Source organism: Schistocerca gregaria, chromosome 4 (genome assembly GCF_023897955.1).
Source record: "Schistocerca gregaria isolate iqSchGreg1 chromosome 4, iqSchGreg1.2, whole genome shotgun sequence".
NCBI classification, from domain to species: domain Eukaryota; kingdom Metazoa; phylum Arthropoda; class Insecta; order Orthoptera; family Acrididae; genus Schistocerca; species Schistocerca gregaria.
The window spans coordinates 377,653,730-377,676,996 of NC_064923.1; the positions used below are offsets into that span (position 1 = coordinate 377,653,730).

Genomic DNA, 23,267 nt, shown 5'->3' on the forward strand with positions numbered 1-23,267 from the left:
GTACACAGCAAAAAGAGGCCAAGAAGAATGGGTATTGTTAAATGGATTGACAGACACTGTTTCAATAACAGCACAAGAAGATACCTGCGGACACGACGTAACAGACGTGTCTACATGGTAAGTATCAACAATCTCAGAGCATGGGGAACGCACTGACAGTGACAGCGATAACAGTGGCTCTGAGGAGGATGAGGAGGAGGAAGATAAGATGTAACAGTAAACAAGACACCTAGAATTATGGCAGACATATCATGCCAAAATGCACTGACAAACTGTACATAGCGATCAAATAATGGTTGAGGATAGCAAATAGAAGAATAAATTTAGTGTAAGATGCTTGAAATGTACCAAAGAAAGCACCTATTGTTGAAGATGGATGAATAGAAAATCTTAATGCATAGGATTAGTAATACAATTTTTCTACTAATAACTGTATACTTGTTTGTTGTGAATTGCAGTCAAAAGCTCAAAGAAACCATTCAGAGGTATTCACCGCATCTAAGTCGGTGATGGCACTAAAATATCTCTCCTCTAACCTATCCTATTTTTACGTTCTTCATAAAACAACGAAATGTTGTATATAATTGAACATCAAATTATTGCTGTTTTAAAAGAGTTTTATTCCATGCCAAATGCTGCAGGTGAAAAGAGGAGGAGGATCCAGGAAGAAGATGACAAACTGAAACTGTAAGGTGCACAAACTGTTCAAAATATCAGGTAACACGTTTTTAAATTTGTAATTAATAAATAACTAAATAAAAAACTTTTGAAGCTGTATGCCCTGGACTAGGAGAGTGAAATATTCATTCGGGAAACGAAATAGCCCTTCCACCGACTTTCTCCACAACACATCTTACTCTCAAAAGACATAGTTTTACTGCAGGACGTCTGTGAAGTTCAAAATAACAGGAAAAAGTTACAGACAGACTGAAGCTTTGAAACAAATACTTACTTGTGTTCGGTAGGAGCGTTGACCGCGAACTACAACGCTCAAGGTTCGAGACCTAGTCCACCACACACACACACACACACACACACACACACACACACACACACAAATAGATACAGACACACACACACACACACACACACACACACACACACACACACACACACACGACACTGTGCAGCAGTTAAAGAATGAGTGATCAAAGCTGTAGTTCATCGGCGGAACTTACCTGCAGGAAGCGCAGGCCGCGTTTATTGATGCTGACATTGTACAGCGCCATCAGCATCAGCTGCTTGAGTTTATTCCCCGACGGCAGCGGCAGGATGGGCAGGTAGGTGATGAACTCTATCATCAGCTGGCGAGCTGCGTCGCTGCCCGAGAGAACCTGCCGCCCTGCAAGAGACACACACACTCGTACACTCATTCGTGAGCCGTTACAACTTCGCAGGAACTGGTCTGAACATGCTGGAACTATCGCTGTAGAAAAGCGCCTCCTTGCTGGCCAAGGAAGGTTTTGAAATGGAATCCACTATTGAAAAGGGAAAAAGAAGAGCTAGGACGCTGAACCTATTGGGTGAACTTACTGAGGAAAGGACGCGAATGAAGAATCAGTAAAGGAACAAGAACTGAGAGAAGCTAGCAGAACAGGATGCGAAAAAACTACCAAATTTCGTGTATATTCTTGCTTACAAAGTTTTACTCTCAGTGGTAAGACATGCCGTATCGAGACAGTTTGTATAGTCGATTGTGCAGCAGTGTTTATTTCTTTCTTCTTACACGTGCGACGTTGACCTACATTTGGCAGCCGAAGCAGGGATCCCGTACTCAAACTTCAGCGGTTAAGTGGCAAAGTTGAATAAGCATATAACGGTCTCTGGAAAGTACAACGGAGTCACAGGTTTAGAGCGAGCACGGTATAGGATACTAAGCTTCTCTCGCAAGACAACCGGTATCATCTTGCTTCCAGAGTGTGCCTCCTAGACAGAGCGGTTTCTGAAGCTCTCTAACACTCATTTCTAATAACTTGGTCCACTGCACAACTTGAAAGATAAAGAAACTTTATCACATCCTAATACTTTTCACTGATATAGGATGATCAATTTCAATTTTTTTCTCAAAAGATTCATACTAATAATGAGAAACATGGTAGCTGATTAATTCAAAGCAATATGGGACTTAACATCTGTGGTCAGCAGTCCCCTAGAACTTAGAACTACTTAAACCTAACTAACCTAAGGACATCACACACATCCATGTCCAAGACAGGTTTCGAACCTGCGACCGTAGTAGCAGCGCAGTTCCAGACTGCAGCGCCTAGAACCGCTCGGCCACATCGGCCGGCTGCTGATTAGTGTCAAGTACTATATTTAGGTAGGAAACCAATGTTTGTCTCCCGTAGAAATAGGTTATTATCACATAAGGAGGCGACAGGCAACAAACGCTAATGAATTACGTTTCTAGCCTTAAGGAATGGGTTAATATAAAGCTTGCTAATGATATCGTAAAGAAGCAAAAGGAATACAGGAAATAAAACAAATGGAAGCAGACTGGAGAGTCCATCTTCACGAGTTGCTCATCTTTTCTGGTCGAAGTTAGGCTACTTGGAAGACGAGGTAAATGGAACATACGAGATGATGTTTAGGACACAGAATATACAGGACGACTGAAGCAAGAAATATGTCAGAAGGAGACTGGAGAGAGCAAGACAGGTCACTGGAACAAGAAAGCCCGGTGGCATCATATGTTCGCATGGAATTTAATAAGGATTTCGTTAGAATTAATGATTCAAGTATTAACACTGTATAAAAATGAAAAGTGGAAAATGGAAAAAAATGCGGAGATAATAAATGTAAGCAATTAAAATGTTGTGTCCTCCAAAATACAGAAGTATAAGGATAGTTAGATTTCGAGTATCGAAGAATGAGTTACTGAAGCCAGTCTGCGATATACAATGTTATTAAAAGAATGGACAGTTTAGCAGGTAATGTCTTACACACCCAGGAAAAGCAGTTCACAGAAAAAATGTAGAAGCAGAGAATGATACATTGCATACTGTAATATTGTTGGATGTGAAGTCCCCCAGTTATGCAAAACACCGTTTTTTCTCAGGACCCAAACATGTTTCGGCATCACTGTGCCATCATAAGAGGGTTTTCGTTTCTATTTATTCTGCAATGTGAACATTTTTGTTCAACGATTATAAAATTACATGCATCTATAATCATTCAACAAAAATATTCACATTGTAGAATAAATAAAAGCAAAAACCCACTGATGATGGCACAGTGGTGCCGAAACATGTTTGGGTACTGATAAAAACCGGTGATTTGCATAACTGGCGGACCTCACATCCAACAACTTTAACTGCAGACACGGCCAATAGAAGGCGTTGCAAATAAAAATTATGAACATACTGTAATACTTTGCAGCTCAATGCTCAGGTCAAAAGTACTCTACCTATGCCACACCACGCTGTAAGGAGACTTTCCTGGAAGCTACACAAGAGACACAGGGACAGTTTGAAGATAGACGATTGACGCCACTGATCTCCAAGAGCCTGAGAGACTTGTTTGGGGACGTAAAGGCATTTACATTGCGGACAAACAGGCTTTTTCATAAGCTGCATGGCTCAGGAATACTCGGAATCACTCGAAGAAATTCTCAGCGGTTTTCGCAAGGAAATCAGGCATCTAAGCTCCCGGCGAACCAGCAGCCCTCTGTGGCAGGTGCCTCAAGGGGAAGGAGCATGGAAAGGACGCTGAAGTTCCCATGTTGAGTGCTAGCCGCCAGCCTGAAACTTTTCGATTCATAATTTGAAGTTTGACATCTTGCACAAGAGCGCAAATATCTTGATCGCTATTGGAGGAAATGGGGCAAGATCTCGGCATTATCACTGCCGGATGAAACAGCATGCGGCAAAACAAATGAAACAGCTGCGAAAACCAGCGTCGTCACTGGTGGCGGTGGACGGGGGAGGGAGTTGGTTGTTTCGAGGGCACTGACAGCGATACGGCGTGAGCACCTAAGGTGAAATACCCTTTTCGCTCTGTTGCTATTATCTTTCTAAAAATGAGCTTCCTTCAATGGTGCCTGAGATAGCCCAACACTCGTAAATTGGAGTGGTCACAATCGCCACCTCAGCAACGCGACAAGTTTCGTTCCCTTTTTCTTGGACACTGTGCACTTGGGTCAGTGGTGTCTACCAAGAACTGTGCCTATTTGGTTACTGTGGAGAATCGTTGCACATTAAAGGCTTTCAGATAACATTTGCCTTGCGTTTCCATATTTCACAACTTCCGGGAGATCACACTCGAATTTTAGAATCTGTTCTTTTTTGTCATGTTTACGTGTTGTGACTTCCTTGATTTTGCTAACCTGATGAAATTTCAGTTTTCAGAGCCTCACTTGTTTTGTACAAATAACTCAGCTTTTGTATTTCGTCTGCTTGATGGAGCGAGGTTATTGTAATCGTTTTAATAGAGACAGAATATTTTATCCCTACGAATATAAATGAACTCGTAAGGATAAATAGCTGGACCTGGAGGATAAGACTGAACACGTAGAAGCGTTTTAAATCGTTTGTCCACTAATTAACGCTTCAGAAAACGTTTTGTTAATATACTAAAATTCGTTCTTTTGTAAAAGATGTGCGCACTGATCTGTAGTGGCAGAAAATTGTACACCAACGTTCTGTAGACCAAGAATGGCTCGAAAATTTTCATATGACTAAAGACACATTCATATTTCTGCGTAAAGAATAAGCGAATGTTTAGTCACTAATCGTCCATTACATACTACAGTGTTTGACACTAAAAGAGAGACTGTGTATAGCAGTTTACAAATTATCCAGCTACGTAGAATAAAGGGTTTGTGCAAACCATTCAGATTTCTTTTAATGCTACAAATACACTGATGAGACAAAACATTATGACCACTGCCCACCCGACGTTGGACGCGGCCTGGTGACGTTACGGCCACGTGACGCGGTAACAAAAGCACGTAAGCGGAGCAGACAAGGACGGGGCATAACCACGTCGAAAATATGGGCTGAAAACGGGTAAATCCTTTGTGATAAGTGACTTTGACCAAGGGCAGATTATAATTAAGCAGAGCATGTGAACTACTATATCGCAAGCGGCGTAGCTGGTCCAATGTTCATGTGCTACTGTCGTGAGGATCTGCGGAAAGAGGTAGAAGGGCAGTGAAACTACCACTAGGCGCTGAATGATTAGACGTCCACGACTCTTCACAGAACGTGGGGATAGGAAGTTTGTCTCCTCTGTAAAGTAGGATAGATGTCGGCTTGAGGCACCTCTGCCGAAAGAGCACAATGAGAGTGCACGCACAAGTGGTTCGCAGCACACCATCTTAAACTGTCGAAAATTGAGCTCCGCAGCAGACCACCCTTATGTATTCACACGTTGACCCAACGACAGCAGCAGTTACGATTTCAATGGGCAGGGGACTATCGACCGTCGATCAATGGAAACGGATCGGCTCTCGGGTGAATCACATTTTAGCTACACTAGGTCGATGGTCGCCTGCACAGATGTCGTCATCGATGTGAATGGCTACTCGAAACGTGCAGCGCGCCACGGGCGCAGGCTGGTGGGAGCAGTACTATGCTACGGAAGACATTCTCCTGAACTTTCAATGGACCTGTGGTAGAAAGCGAAGACATGCTGACAACAGCGAACCAACTGCCTCCCTTCGTGATTGATGCCTCCCTCCGCGGCGATGTCATCTTTCGGCTGTCTAATTGGCCGTATCTCGGAGCGAGAACCGCCTGACAATGGTTTGAGGAGAATTATAGTGAACTGACGTTAATGTCTGATGTAAATCCTATGAACCGCATTTAATTTGCTGTCGGACGTCATTACCACCTACGCAAATCATCGGCCCGTTACTTACGCAAATTATATGACCTGCGCGTAGACATCTAACGCCACATACCTACATAAGCCTACCAACAAGTGTTGGATCCCTGATACGCAGAAGCAATTATGTGCTTCGACCGAAAGATGGAAAAACAAGCTATTAAGCAGGTGGTCATAATGTCTTAGCTCATTAGTGTATGTCATCCGTTACATATTTGTTTCAGTCTTACACTATGTGATCAAAACTACCCGGACACTCACAAAAACATATGTTTTTCATATTAGGTGCATTGTGATGCCACCTATTGGCAGGTACTCCACATTAGCGACCACATTAGTCATTAGACATCGTGAGAGAACAGAACGGGGCGCTCCGCGGAACTCACGGACTTCGAACGTGGACGAGTGATTGGATGTCACTTGTGCCATATGTCTGTAAGCGAGATTTCCACACTCCTAAACATCTCTAGGTCCACTGTTTCCGATGTGATGGTGGAGTGGAAACGTGAAGGGACACGTACAACACAAAAGTATACAGGCCGACCTCGTCTGTCGTAATGTGTAATAGACAGACATCTATTCGGAGCATCACACAGTAACTCCAAACTGCATCAGGATCCACTGCAAGTAATATGACAGTTAGGCGGTAGGTGAGAAAACTTGGATTTCATGGTCGAGCGGCTGCTCAGAAGCCACACATCACGTCGGTAAATGCCTAACGAAGCCTCGCTTGGTGTAAGGAGCTTAAACATTGATCGTTTCAACAGTGGAAAAATGTTGTGTGGAGTGACGAATCGCGCTACACATAATGTACGGCCTGTGGCGGAGTGGTTGCAACATCCCTGTAATGGACGGGCCTGCACAGAATCCTGACCTGAATCCTATAGCACACCTATGGGATGTTTTGGAACGCCGACTTCATGCGAGGCCTCACAGAACGACATCGATACCTGTCCTCGGTGCAGCAGTCCTTGAAGAATGGGCTGCCATTCCCCAAGAAACCTTCCAGCACCATATTGAACGTATGCCTGCGAGAGTGGAGGTTGTCATCAAGGCTAAGGGTAGGCCAACACCATATTGAATTCCAGCATTATCGATCGCGGGAGCAACGAATTGTTAAGCTTTTCAGACAGGTGCCAGGATACTTTTGATCACATGATGTATAAGACAGAATGTCAGTGTCTTCTGTTAAATAAGGGAAACTGATAACTCCATGCTCAGTAGAAATACTTGTCTTCCTTTACTCGACATAAAATCCGTTCGAACATATTCAAATCTTTGAAATGTAGGTAGGAATCTGACAAGCCAAGCATGTTTCGAGAACAGCTGAGCGTTTACGGGGGAGCAAATATCGAATGCGCAGAAGAAGACGTGTTAGCTAGAATCACATTTTCAGAACCGATGTTGGAGTGTTTGCGTTACCATTCAGAGGCGGTACTGGCTAATCGGTCAACAAAAAAAGGGATTGGGAGTCTTATGGAATGGTACAGAATGTGTATGGAAAAATATATAGATATTAAGCTACTGGTAACCAAGTGTGAAAGTAGTATCACAAGACGAATTGTTTGTCGCTAATATAGCTAAAGTGGTTTCTGGGAATTGTGTGAAAGCACAATCTCTTCGCCAATCGGTAAGAGTCTTTATATCTCCTCTGCTATCACCCATAACATACATATCAGCGATAGTGTAGGGATAACTTCAGGCAATACAGAGAATGATAACATAAAAATTGGCGTAATATCAAAATAGTGAACGAAATGAACGAATTGTGTCACCTTGGAAGCAAGATAACACAGACAGACAAAGCGAGGGGGATATAAAAAGCATACTAACATGGAGAAGGATTCATTCCTCACCAAAATACCATTAGTATCAGCAATAGATTTCAATTTGAGAAACAAATTTCTGAGAACGTAAGTCTAGAGCATGGCAGTTGTATCAAGGTGTATTGTGGACTGTGTGGGAAAAGCACAAAAAAGTCGAAGCATGGTAGGTGTTATGTTCCTGAAGGGTATGGAAGGATGCTAAAAATTAAGTGAACTGGTAAAGTAAGCAGAGGAGCTCCTGCATAGAATCAGCAAGTAAAGGAAAACACTGACTAGAAGAGGGAATAGTATGTTGGGATGACTCTTAAGACCTCAGGGGATAAACAGGAGCTCCTGCATAGAATCAGCAAGTAAAGGAAAACACTGACTAGAAGGGGGAATAGTATGTTGGGATGTCTCTTAAGACCTCAGGGGATAAACTCCATGGTACTAGAGTTAACTAAAGACGACAAAAATTATAGTGGAAGGACAGAGCCTGTAACACATCAAATTAGTAACTGAGTTTCCAAGGCTTCTGTGTTGGTGACACACTGCACGGTTTTACAGATTGGACCACCTTCATGAGGTGATAGTGTGCCACATAGGAGTTTGAAGATAAATTTTTGTTGCATGCTTTTTCTTGAAAAAAGGTAAGGCCATTCTTTTCCCTTTGCAGACATAATAAATATATCATACTAACTGTTACCCACAGCTGCTTTTGCATTTCACTAGTCTTTTATAGTGAGTGATGAATGTGTTGTATGTGCAATAACGTCAGCTGCACTCACATCTCTGTCTGTTCCAGTATGCACAGTTTGTGTTGCACGGCCCCCTCCCCCCACCTGCCCCAATACACATTGACGCAACACACACACACACACACACACACACACACACACACACACACAGACTACTGCAGACTACTGAGCTGTGGTGCAGAGGGGCATGGGTAGATGCGCACATCTAAGTGCTGTGCTATTAAAGAAGCTATACATTACACAACGTCAGTTTTTTTAATATGGTTTATGTTCACTGATGTAAAAAGGTGTCTCATCCCTTACTTCAACTATGAAGCGTCAATATTCCTTTTTTTTTTTTACTTTCTAAGCTGGCCTATGTTCATCCTCAGGGTTCAATCGATCTCCATACTAAATTTCATTGAATCCAGCGTAGCATTTTAGACGTGAAAACGTAACATAGAGCTACTTTCGCATTTAATATTATTAATATGGAAGTAAGGATCAAACATGTTGAGGATTGTATAAGCACTGCATTCATTAGAATTCATTACGTTGAATCGCATTACGTAGTTCATACGAAGCAATAAAAGCATTTTCACAAGTATGATAAAGGTCAAAAGTTAATGGGTAAGTAGATTTTGTAATGAGTAGCTTTTTTCATTCATTCACGTAATATTCTTCGAATCAGTAAAGACCTTGAACTACACGTTCTCTACCTTAGTCCTCCCAAGGCCTCGCGCTTTCTCCATACCAAATTTCTGCGTGAAAGACAGAGTTATTTTTGCAATTATAATAGTAACAATGGGGAAAATGTAGTAGTTCATTGCTAAAAAAATGGCGCAAGTGGTACTTTTACACAAAGCAATACATAATCTTACTGAGATAAAAATGTATGTGTTAAAATTGATTCTTCCCAGGACAATGAATGGAGAAAAATGAAATGAAGGCGTGGCGAATATATTGTACTGGTATAATACACTGGACCTCTTTTTCTTGTAGAGAACAAAGTGAGAGAACAAGGTGAGAAGGATTTATCAGATCCCTTTCAGGTAATTTGGCTTTTCTAAGATGTTCTTTATCTTTGGCCACTTGCTATACGGTTTTCAGTATAAACAGCCTCTCAGAAAGAAAGTGTCCATCGTATTCTTTAGGTTTGCATATTTGATAAATGCTAATGTGGATCCACACTCCTTATTCCTTTGTTAAACCCACTAATACGAAAATCCGATCGGACAACGAGGCCGAAGACGTAGATTAATAAAAGGAACACGTGAAGATGGAGGGAGGTGTCTCATTACTTGCACTTTTACCGCGACATCCGCCTGTGGATTGAAAGTCGGTCGATATTGGTATCCGCCAATAATTTCGATGCGATCATAAGTAAAGTAAAGCGGAAATAACGGCACTGACCTTCATAATTAGTTTCTTTGAATAGGATATAAATAGATGATTCGATACTCCTAGTAACAATGCAAGGAATAAGCAAGTCATATTTTAACGAAATAACAGTATTTCTCGTCTGCTGCAGTGTTTTTGTCTGTCGGAATGCTTACTCCAGTCGTGTGCCTCTAAGGACAGAGCCATCTTTTGTGCCCCTCAGACAATGGATAATCTCACGCAACGCATATAGAGAAGGATCTCCCAAAGGAAGCAACTTTTCACTCTCCAGGGGTCCGTCACGCCAGGATTTTAGTGGAATGTGCTGTGGCGAACAGCCGATTGATTATCGGTGGAGTTACGCATCCTGCAGACACGATAGCTCCAGCAACAAAGAAAGAGCTTAGAAACTGGCCATCGTTTATGCCCACAAGCGACTTGCTGGCGCCAGTCGAGAGTTGACAGTCTGCTGTTTAAGTATAAGTTACGCCGTCGCCTGATTCAGTGACGCCAAAGGTGTTTACCAGGAACTTGAGAACTTCCGTGATTTACTTACGATGCTTTTGATAATAGTCTGAATCGTGGGAGAAGATTAGACATTTTCTGATGTCTCATAGGCTAATGTCGAGACGAGAGCTCTCGTTGGACGGCAATATGAGGCGTGGATCTTTCTGAGGCTCATAAGACGAGGGGAGGGGACGCGTGTAGAAAAGAATGTCTCTTCCGTTAGGGGAACAAATAAGAACGAGCCCTGGTTGAGTTTTGGGGGATCTGTTCTTAGTAAAAAAATCCAGTTGGAGAAAGTACAGAGGGCATTATACTGGACTCGCATTCGGGAGGACGATGGTTCAATCCCATGTCTGGCCATCCTGATTTAGGTTTTCCTGATTTCCCTAAATCGCTCCAAGCAAATGCCGGAATGGTTCCTTCGAAAGGTCACGGCCGACTTCCTTCCTCGTCCTTTCCTAAGCCGATGATACTGACGACCTCGGTTTCTGGTCTTCCCCCCCCCCCCTCCCCCTCCAAGAAAAAACAAACTAACCAAACCAAACAGAGGGCATTCGGTTTCACAAGGCTGTGGAAAGAGCGTGCTGTTTCAGAGGACGGTGGAGGGCAGAGGCTTTAAGGTTTGAGATCAATGGAGATCAGTTAGTGAGCATACACACTGGTCAGCCATAACATTATGACCACCGATCTATTGTCTATATAAACGCATCCAGACGATAGCAGCGTCACCTGGAGAGGAGTGGCTGCTAGCCAGACACATGATCGGTGCATGTAGTATCAGTGAGAGTGCAGACCATGTGTAGAATGGGGAAAGTGTGCAATCTCTTGAGTTAGACTGAGGGCAGTCTGTGATGGCCAGGAGGCTTGGCACGAGCTTTTCTGAATCTACACGACTGGTCGGGTATTCCAGGAGTGTATTGGTGAGTGTCTTCAACAGGTGGCGAAACCAAGATCAAACTGCGCCTAGGCATCATATGGTTGGGCGGCCCCCCTCATTACAGATGTCAGAGGCTGAGCACACTGGTAAAACAGGATAGGAGGCTTACAATGGCCGAGTTGACATCAGACATTATTGCTGCACAGATACAAGTGTACTGAAGACAACTAACTAAAGGCCTCTGGAGCTGGCGACAAATGCATGTGACAATGTTAACATCACGACATCGGGTACTACGACTGAAATGGGCACGTCACCATCGATGCTGGACATAAATGCAGTGGCAGAGCGATACATTTTCTGATGAATTGTGATACCTTCTCCCTCTTGCTGATGGGCGCGAATCTGTCAGTAGTAAGGTAGTGGTGGCCTCGATGCTATTTTTATATCAAATTTATTTCCAAATTAATCATATTTACCAATTAATCATTCCCAGCCTCTTCCACCCCCACCACCAACCACACCCACGCAGGCCTGCGTGGAGTGACATGACTTCATGTCTTTCCCCAGCTGCATGTGTGCCCCAAACTCTTCATCTCCCTCCTACCTTCCCCCTCCCCCACAATCACCCCTTCCCCCCAACCTAACATATTGGCGGGAATTTCGAATTTAGGCGGGAGTTTCTTTCTCCCAGTGCTGTGCTGATGCGCCCACCTCACACCAAACCCCATCCCCACCTGGGAATTGGCAGGAAAATGACTCAGCCTGTGCTGGATACGATGGACATGTGTCTTTATTTAAACAGTCTTTATCTAAACAATTTGTGGCAGTGCCTCTATCTGGTGTGTTCACCCTGGGGTCCAGAGTTCAACTGACCTAGTACACAGTGCTGCCACCAGAGGGCGCCATCGTCCCTCCAGTGGTGTAATCGAAGAAGGCAGTCTGGAGGGGAAAAGTAGTGGGAAAAGGATTCAGCCAGTTCTCCGATGCTGGAAAGAGGAAGTAGTTTACTTTATTTATTTTGCGAACTATTTATTTAGGGATGTATTGCACGTAGTTTATTTATTGCGATGTACAAAACACTCACCCTGATGCGTTTGAGGTCGCAGTAAATAGTCTACAGACCTTCGTTAATAGTGCGGTACACTGATGTGCGGAGACGTAAACAACTCGTAAATTCCCAACTAATGCAGTACACAACATAGAGACATGCAAACTACTCATAGATCACTGAAATAATGCATGTGTAACACTATGAAAACACGCTCACAATACAGTGCACGAACACTCAGTGCACGTAAAAAACACAATGTATTAGCGACTCGAACCCTGGTCCTCCTGCGTGGGAAGCCCCCTAAGTCACCAGAGCCGCATGGAATTGACGCGAAATTAAAAATGGTGGTGTCCTTTGTGGAACTCGAACCCTAATTCTACCAGATGAAAAGCCCAAGTTCACCCCCTAACACATGGAAACTGACCAGTGCGGGAGAGGAAGGTTAGCTTAGTGTAGTTTATTTATTTTGGTCAGGAAACTGACGCAAATATCGATACGTAATTAATCACAAAGATTTGTCCTTATTGCACAACTATATGCGTAGCACTGCACAAGGACGGCATAAAATCACAATACAGCGCAAAAACCGACGATACCATACAACTGATGTTATCCTGCTCGAAACAAATTTCGAAATACCACTCAAAACTAGCTACAGAAACACTCAAACGCTACCCAACACCTACAAACTGGTGGGAAAAAGGCATTGGTATAAGGTATTATCTTTATTCTTTTTGGTGGAAAGTATGTTCAACTGATGAGATGCTGGTGTTGGAGAGAGACAAGTTTAAAAAGTGTATTACCTGCAAGCGTACAGTATCTATCGTTGTTTGACATCAGACTTCACCACAGACGCCAACTAAAAATCACCCTACAACCCAGCTAACCGAAGCCAATACACGCAGTCACAGCTGATGGAAAAAATACGTCACAGTTCTATTTAGACTTCGAAATTGGCATGAAAAAAAAAAACAGTACTTGCAATGAACGGGTCATAATGCAGACACGTCTTGGGGAAAATCGTCGTCCTAAAAGACTACAGAGGGGGTGGTAGTTGAACATGCGTTCTTTTGGACGTACACTCACAAACTGCCAAAAATCGAGACCCTCTCCCCTCCCTCCCACCAACCACCTACGGGGTAAATGGAGGGAGGGAGGGAGCTACTCCGCCGACAGCCTCACGACAAGTACTGACCAATGTCCAACTTGAAGCAATGGTTCCTAACCAACACAAAAGCAGATATAGTTAACCAAACAATAGAAGATAAAAGAATGGCTGTCCTGAATATATCTTGGTTGACTAAAGTGTAGTGACATAGTTGCCTCTAGTGGTTAGGGGGCGCACCTGTGGTGACGAGCTGTCACAGACTAGACAGGTCCCCAACGCCTCCAATAGGCCTCTCGTTCAGCAATGGAAAAAAGTTTTGTTTAACGTCACGTAGGACGCTCAAGATGGGACTGAGGGAGAGCCATGGTCTTGTAGGGAGCTCGACTGCTGTTCTGCGCTGGACTATTTCACGTCAACTCGACTCCTATAATAAAGCAAAAAGGGAAGAAAAACATTTGTGACGCTAATAAATGTCCTCTTCCCACGAGAAGAGACAAAGTCCATTTTCATTTAGTTTTATGAGCAAAATCCGTATAGTTTTTTACATTCGACTGCACTAGCATATCGTTATTTTGTGACGTCCAGCAAAGTTTACCACAACTGATCACAAATGATCAGCAGAGACATACCCAAACTGTATAAAATCAGGAAAAAAAACTGAAGCTATTTTGATGTCAAAACTACCGATCACCGTAGAATGTCCTTGGTATTTCGAAATTAAACTGATCATGAGAGTCGCTATGCATGACGAGCATCTTTTGTTTCCTTAGTTGGATTAAACTCACCAGGTAGATCAAATGGGAATCCATGGAGGGAACATGATGTTCTTTTCGAGGAATGCTATTGAGAAATGACATCTGATGCTGACCACAGAGGGATTTTACAGCCCACAACATCCATTTCGCTTAAGGGCCGTGCTATTAGAAACACAATCGTCTCGACTATGTTACCGTCAACCTGCATAAAATGCGGTCTTGAGTCTGCAGGTACACACACGAGCTGCTAATAGGGTTACGCTTTCTTGTGGAAATGCTGTTAGCGATTTTGAGTCAAGCCTATCCATTCAAACACTTACTTGCGTTGGATGCTGTAGAGACATATTTCAGTGATTACAGCCGCTGGTGAACCATATTCGTGGCATTCTCATATCTCGAAATGAGTCACCTTTTTCGAATCTATCCGCTAACTCCAGCGCTGGTTTTTGGACAGTCCCTCTGCATCTTGTAAATGCACCTAAGTCTATGCCCCCGCCATCCATGCAGCTTATTTAATTCTGACCTGTACCAAAGTCAGAGAGCGCTGTATCTAAGACCACGTGCATCCTATAGGAAAACAGGACGAGCTGAATATATGAGACAGGAGGGCATGTTGATCACTTGGTAGAAACGGGAACATGACGTCATGTCTCTTCCAATCGTGTACAGTATGGAAGACCTGTATTGCTCCTTCATAAGCAGTTTAATACATTGTTTGTTTTTCGGTTGCAACACATCCTACCAATGTACACCACCATACACTATGTTTTTTCTACCATGACTTAGAGACTTGTGTCAGTTGCTGCTAAACCATCATTAACACGCTTCAACCCTCTGGCTCTCACAGAAAACTATACATTGCATGCCACAAACTGTACAGCTACCGCACCGCAGGCTGGTAGAAATAAAACACAGATGAGATGTTTCTCATTGACAAAAATGTGGAAGACATCGCAACATATGGAAACTGGAAGAGTCTGCGGTATTGTACAGCGCTTCCAACAACTATTCGAAGGTGATCACCTGTACAATTAATATCATATTCTCATCGAAAAGTTAGCGGATGTCTCGGTGCTCCATTTCCAAAAGAATTGTTCCTTCATTTTTCTGTCATGTACATGATTACTGTTCCAATGTTGACCATGGCCAGAAGGTGCTGTTCACAACACACGTGAGGTAGCAGAAATAAAAAGAGGTACTGTTATTTTGTTGAGTAGGGTATCCAGCATATGCAAAAAGGATGAGTGTGTAGCAATGAGGAACGCTTCCAAACAACTGTATTAAGGTGATGACCTCTACATTTAATTCCATGTTCCACAGCGGCAACTAACAGATATCCAATGTTCCGTCAAGGTTCCCTCCATCTCAATGGAGTGGCGTCAGTCAGTCATTATGCGGTAATCAACAGTGTACCCAGTGGAGAGACGGGATTAGAAAGGCCACATTGATATGGAGTGATTTACTATAATACACATAGCACCTGATAGCGAGATCAGTTTTAGCAATTTTATCCAGAGGTCGGAGAGAGCAACGTCCACCACATTCTGCAACCTGTTTAGAAGCATAGTGAGCTGAGTTAATGCTATGGGAGCGTGTTTTGACCACTCGGTGGAAGTGGGAACATGTTCTCGTAGATCAACTACCCGTGTACAATGTGTAAGGTCAGCGTCAAATGAAGCCTGCTCCTGCAACACGACGACAGTACAAACAGCTACGGTGATGTTTCTTGCTGAGCAAACTAGGAAGAATTAATATCGAAGCAGATACACGTCCCCCAGGATCCATTCATGTCTATCATCCAAACATTCTATCATCGTTATTCTGTACCATCCAGCATAGAAAAATTACGAATTATGTGCATGCTGGCATCAATCACACGTGACAATCCTATTAAATATACAGTTATTGACCCAATGCACAGACCAGTGTAAAGTTGCATCGCCTGTAATGTATTAAGATGACCGTGTCCCACAAACTATACATTAAGTGCCAAGAGAAGCTCCCTATGCCTTGTGTCATTGTTTGAAACATTGCTTTTTCTGCTATAACACGCTTTGCACACTGCCATATATATATATATATATATCGAGGTCTATGTCAACGTCTAAATTGACATTAACACGTCGCATGGTGGTATATATAAATCTTAAATCATGTTACTACTGCTGCTACCATAACACACCGCACACACACACTGTATGATTTTAAATAAAAGACAATCACAACATAAGGAAACTGGAAGAGTTTGGACTCGTTGTGGAGAGTTTTCAGACTGCTGTCCAATGGTGATTGATGACCTTTATATTTAACCACATCTGTCACGGTGACGGAACAGCTGATGGCTCTGCATTCCATTTCGTCTGATTCCTCATATTGCAATCATGTACGTGATCACTGTTTCAGTGCTAGCCATACGCAGCAGGTGTTGCCCCTCAACCGAAACTCTTTCTCCGTCTCAAACAAGCGATGTCAGTCAATCATTGTGTGGTATCCAATAGCGTACCAGTGGACGTATAGGACGGAAAAGACACCGTCGATATACTATAATAATAAGCATCACAGTTGATGGTGAGAACAATTTTAGCAGATTTACAGTAATTACAACACCGACCAATCATGCGACAGCATGTTTCCCAATTTCTGTATAATGGATAAACTGTCCCCTCTCTACTTTACGAGTATCATTGTGAATGTAGATAGATGACTGTGCAGTACGTCCATTCATTGTTAATTATCATACTCATACATAATCAAAGTATACCAGACAGTGCTCTACATATCTCTAGCTCCTCGAGCATAGTGCATAATTTACTATCTATCCTTATGTGGATGGAAGTTACAGAACATTCTCACAGTCCTAGGATAAAATTAGAGACTGAAAGACCCCCTCGCATTGTCTTTGACGAACCCACCCAGCAGTACCGTTACCGATTTAATCTACAGCCGACCAGAAGTAGACAGCTACATTCTGCATGTCGTGAATGAATGGAGCTTGCCGAGTCCTCGTCCGTCCAAGGGCACAAGATTTCTCCAGACGCGCCCACATCGAGGAGGTTAGCACCCCTTTTCGGTGTATAGTAGTAGATTTGAAAGTGCTTTGATGTAATAACAGACAGTTAATAAGAACAATAAACGGTTGGTTTTTATGCATGATGGAGCTCCAGACAGATGGAGTTCGAAGCATTTTACTTACGTAAATCAACTACGCTAACAATTTCAAAGTATTGTTCTAGTGTCTGAGATCGGTACAAGGAGGGTATTGGTAAGAGGGAACATAAACACACGTACTAATAAGGCTACATGGTTCTGCACTTAAAGCAGGCTATAATGTTAGATTGCTTCAGTTTCCGACCTATGAGTCATGTGGAATGCATCGCTATTATCATTTCACTGTAAGGAATATATTTCCATAACATGACATACATCGTTCCTGCAAGTTTCTCTATGATAAACTATGGTACCGAACAGTAAAACGGAAAAACCACTTTCTTAAAATATCGATTCTGTGCGATACGTGCACAATGTAGCTTCCCAGAGATGTGAAGCGTCCGCTGTTCATAATCACGGTTCTGAAATTATACTATGCTCGCATCAGTCCTATATAAAACGATCGTTAGTCACGGAGAACATATCTTCCAAGGAAACAGATAAACGCATACCAGCGGCGTCCGACATGGGAAATTACACGTCATGCCGCCACTAACTCTGTACACAGGACATCTGTCGATCAGATGTATACATGGGAATTTCAGTGTCTCACTGACACCTATCGTTACTTAGAATCATGTTACTTATGAAACCGAGGTATCGATTTTATATCCAAGATGCGACAAGCGAATGGAGTACAACGCGTAAATCTTCGTTCTAAGAGGAATGTGTCGAAACAGGATGGTCACGTTTCATTACACATATGATGGAAGTCCTCTGATGACGGAGAGGTTTGCTGTTAACTATTTCAAGTAGACAGTGCTCTAAGTCAAATACAGAACACGTGGTTGTATACGAGTCGAACGCAGGCTGTGTCACGCGACTGATGTATCCTGACACAACAGGGACAAAAATAGTCAAATGACCTGCGCCAACATCTCTCTCCCTTGTTGAACGCGTCATCAGTCTGCCATTAAATCTTACCTCGTTACAGTTCTATCTCAATCTATCACCCCGACGACTCTCTATTATCCTTTAATGCTGATGCATGTAAGTTTGGAGCCATATGGTACAATGTTTCCCTGAAAAGCGTCAATTCAGTAGTCAACTCGCTTGTATCACCATTACCTCAATAAACATGCAGTAGAATACTGCCTTGACGGAAAAAGTGTATATTTTCCTGGCCCTCTTCGCTTTCATGTCGACATTTTCTCGGATTCCTCTTGCTGTCACATGCTTGTTACCAAGTACAAGAATTGTTCTGCACCTATCAGAATACACGCAAGTACTTCCTCAATTTTCCCACATTTCAGCGTACCTTCCCTCAATTTATACGTATTTTCCATCATTTTTCGTAATTCTATAGATTTTTTATGTCACTTCTCCCATGCAATCATGACATAGGCTCTCGTTCCGTGTTCTCAAATGTAAATGTAGTACAGCTGTCCACACCTAGCGCAAATTCACTATTTTTCTGATCGGGAGGCGTAGTACAGCACTGTACGCGATAGCATCCAGTCGCGTCCACCCACATATTCCACATTTGCAGTGCATTTGCTCCGTTTACTGTATATCTGTGAGGTTGGGTGTGATTAATTGATCAATTTAATTAATCTGCATATGAAATGGTTCAAATGGCTCTGAGCATTATGGGACTTAACATCTGTGGTCATCAGTCCCCTAGAACTTAGAAGTACTTAAACCTAACCAACCTAAGGACATCACATACATTCATGCCCGAGGCAGGATTCGAACCTGCGACCGTAGCGGTCACGCGATTCCAGACTGAAGCGCCTAGAACCGAAAGGCCACACCGGCCGGCAATCTGCATATCAATTTGATACTAAAATGGTACCGAGGCCGCTATTACCCTACTAGTTCCGTCGTCTTCCAGATGTACAGCTCCTTGACACTTGCACTGTAGGCTAGGGACCAGCTGGCGGTGACTCCATCATGTTGTCGGAAACATTAACGTCAGCATTCATGGGTCCAGTGGGTCTCGTGCAAGGCACCATCAAGCCATGACAGCCGTGGAGTATCGTACAGTGGATGCAGACCACGTACACACCTTCATGAAGATCGTATTTCCCAACGGCTGTGGCATGTTTCATGTTACAAGGCCATGAGTGTGATTGAGTGACTGAAGGAACATAGTAGCGAGTTCCAATTGATGTGTTGTCCTAAAAGTTATGCAGGGGAATTTCTCTACGAATACTGCACTGGTACTTCCACTTGTCATTGTCGAACTGACTCTTCCGCATCTGATGACAGTGGTATCGACCTGATATTAAACTGTAGCTTGGTTTTCGTCAATCGCTCCGTCATGCCAAAAGTCCTCTCCCAGAATCTTCTAGTAAGTATAATTTTTATGTTATTTTTATTGCGAATAAGCGCGACATTGTTCCACGTACTTTACAATCTCATCGCTAAACTAGTAAGCAAATAATCCTAGACCACTGAGATTACTGCAGCGTGTACGTTATCTGCACGTATCCGCCACTGAAATGAGCACAAAGCTGGTGTTCCACTTGAAAAGGCGGTAGGCAGCCATCATAGCGACTGCACTTCCAGAGAATAGCCCGAGTGCGCAACTCTTGCAGCTAACAACCTCGCCCGCTGGGAGCTGCCGCCGTGTGTTCCACTAGACGTATTTAGGTGTCGCAGTGCTGGAAACGAGGCGTTGTTCGCTTCAGGAGGCTATTACAGTACTCGGGAGCGCGAAACATCCTAGCTCTTTGTAAGCGCTCCCTACGTCTCTCTGCAGCCTTCTTCCTCGGTCGCTTCTACCCGATATGTCTGCAGCCTTACTCGCTAACAACTTGGTGTCCTCGTTCTCTAGTACGTATTAGCTCAGGCATACGAGCCAAGATACGTTTAAAACAATAAACGCTTTGAAATAATTGAAAAACGATTTAAAGCATCCGAACTGTGAAAAGGTTGCTGATGAATAATTCTTTATTAACTAGGGGCTTTGAGAATCTGTTGATCTTCAGGTATTACAAAATTACTTACTATAGCCTGCATGTTAACGCTCTTACAGCACGGATCAGAATGTGACGGAACGGAACGTCAAAGCATTCCATAATGCACTTCAAACAGCGGCGTTCACACAGGCCGTCAAAAGAATGGGACGTGAACCTCAAGGTAGGAAGTTCTGACGTTGGAGCTGCGAAGAGAAGATGGAGCACCCTTCTACAATGGGAGGTTAATCTTCTATCGCCGCACTCAGTCTCCTTCAGACTCGTTGCTTTAGTGTCATCTTAAGTTTTAGTACCAGGCGTTGCTAGAATATCTATTTATTCCAATCTTCTATTAGTTCAGTTCATTTTCCCTCTATCCATCTCCTACTTCACCCCTCTCTGTCCATCAACTCCTCTCCCCTCTCTCTGTCAATTTTCCCTCCCCATCTTTCTGCCCATCTCAACATCTAGCCTACCTGCATCCATTACATCCTTACCCCCTCTATCCATCTCCTCCCTCACCTCTCTCTCCACGTTATCATCCTCATCCCAAAAGAAGGCTGGTGATGCTTAATCACACAGTATTCCTTTCCAGATACTAACATGTGTGGCAAATTTGGTTGAAATGGTTTGCCCATATACGCTGATGTCAACTGTATGTTACATCTATTTAACATATTTCACACGTATTTGTTCTCATATTTCACGTGTATCGCTAGCAAATTTCGCCGAGTAGTACCATTTTCTAACAGCGCAATGTCTATGACGTTGTAGGTCCTGAAGTATGTGTCGAAAAATGTTATAATTTTGCAGGTACATCCCGTGGGATATTTGGCTACTGTTGTGAATAGAGTTAGATGTTAAGAAGTCATAAATTAGATCGCCACGTTTGATGCGGCAGTTTATCAAGCATTTCAGTGTTTATGACTTTATATCTCCTGAACCGTGTGTCCTACAGTGATATATTTTTATAGGAACATTCATTGTCATGAGTAAATATTGTCTACGATTTATTTTGCGAATAGAGTTAGTAGCAGAGAAGTAATCAGTTTAAACTACTTGCATGATCTGGTAGTTTTTCAGGCATCTGTGTTTAAGACGTCTTATTTCCTGAACTATGTGTCCTACAGCGATATAATTTTGCAGACACATTCTTCGTATATGTGAATGCTGTCTCCAAAATTTGCCGTAAATGAAGTTAATAGTAAAAAAAGTAATAAAGTAAAACGATATGGCAGTTTTAGTGAGTGGAAAGCGGAAATGAAGTAAGCGATAAAAATTTTCCTTTTCATAATTTTATAACAGGTGTCAGCGAGGAAAATATTTGTGAAGGTTTGAAATTATGTGTAAGGATTGTTGCAATTCATGAATTGTTCTCATTCTCAAATACTGGATGAATAAAATTTAGGAATCCACGCGTTATGGGCTATGCTAATTTTTCACCCATACCTCCACCTCCATCCCCTTGATACGTACATGGTTCTAACGCCCACAGCGATTCTCCCCGGAACGTAAGTGATGTTGTTGTTCTTGTGTTCTCCAGTCCAGAGATAGGTTTGATGTAGATCTCCATGCTCCTCTATCCTGCTCGAGCTTCTTCATCTCCAAGTACCTACTGCAAACTACATCCTTCTGAATCTACTTAGTATATTCGTCTCTTGGCCTCCCTCTACGATATTTGCATCCATTCTGCCACTAATACTAAATTGGTTATCACTTGATACCTCAGAACATGTCCTACCAACCGATCCCTCCTTCTAATCAAGTTGTGCCACAAATTCCTCTTCTCCCCAATTCTATTCAGTACCTTCTCATTAGTTACGTGATGTACCCATCTGATCTTCGGCATTCTTTTGTAGCTCTACATTTCGAAAACTCCTACTCTCTTTTTGTCTAAACAGGTTTTCGTCCGTATTTCACTTCCATACATGGATACACTCCATACAAACACTTTCAAGGAATACTTCCTGACACTTAAATCTATACTCGATATTAATAAACTTCTCTTCTTCAGAAACGATTTCCTTGCCATTGCAAGTCTACATTTTATATCCTCTCTACTTCGACCATCATCAGTTATTTTGCTCCCCAAATACTAAAAATTCATGTACTACTTTAAGTGTCTCATTTATTAACATAATTCCCTCAGCATCACCTGATTTAATCAGACTACATACCATTATCCTCGTTTTGCTTTTTTTTGCTTTTTATATGTCCGTTTTATATCCTCCATTGAAGACACTGTCCATTCTATTCAATTGCTCTTCCAGCTACTTTGCTGTCTCTAACAGAATTACAATGTCATCAGCAAACATTAAAGTTTTTATTTCTTTTCCATGGATTTTAATTCCTACTCCAAATTTTTCTTTTGTTTCCTTTACTGCTTGTGAGTATATAGATTGCATAACATCGGGGATAGGCTACCACCCTGTCTCACTCCTTCTCAACCACTGCTTCCCTTTAAAGACCCTCGATTCCTATAACTGCCGTCTGTTTTCTGTACTAATTGTAAATAGCCTTTCGCTTCCTGTATTTGACACCTGCCACCTTCAGAATTTGAAAGAGGATATTCCAGTCAACATTGTCAAAAGCTTCCTCTAAGTGTACAAATGCTAGAAACGTAGGTTTGCCTTTCCTTCACCTAGCGTCTAACATAAGTTTTAGGGTCAGTATTGCCTCACGCGTTCCAATATTTCTGCGGAATCCGAACGGATCTCCCCCGAGGTCGGCTTCTACCAGTTTTTCCATTCGTCTGTAAAGAATTCGTGTCAGTATTTTGTAGCCGTGACTTATTATGCTAACAGTTCAGTATTTTCCACACCTGTGAACACCTGCTTTCTTTGGGACTGGAATTATTATATTCTTCTAGAAGTCTGAGGGAATTTCGCCTGTCTCATACATCTTGCTCACCAATTGGTACAGTTTAGTCATGGGTGGCTCTCCCAAGGCTATCTGTAGTTCTAATAGAATGTCGTCTCGTCACGGGGCCTTGTTTCGACGTAGGTCTTTCAGTGCTCTGTCATATTCTTCTCGCAGCATCATAGCTCCCATTTCACCATCAATCAACGTCCTCTTCCATTTCGATAAAATTGCTCTCAAGTACATCGCCCT

General features: G+C 42.7%; 1 protein-coding gene across 1 annotated transcript in view; it reads right to left on the minus strand.

Annotated features, from left to right (window-relative positions):
• Nucleotides 1–23,267, minus strand: part of LOC126267736 (heat shock factor 2-binding protein-like) — a 168,252-nt gene that overhangs the window by 46,783 nt on the left and 98,202 nt on the right. The window contains exon 3 of the mRNA XM_049973039.1: nt 1,179–1,342. Coding sequence (XP_049828996.1) covers nt 1,179–1,342 — 164 coding nt within the window. The remainder of the gene's footprint in view (nt 1–1,178; nt 1,343–23,267) is intronic.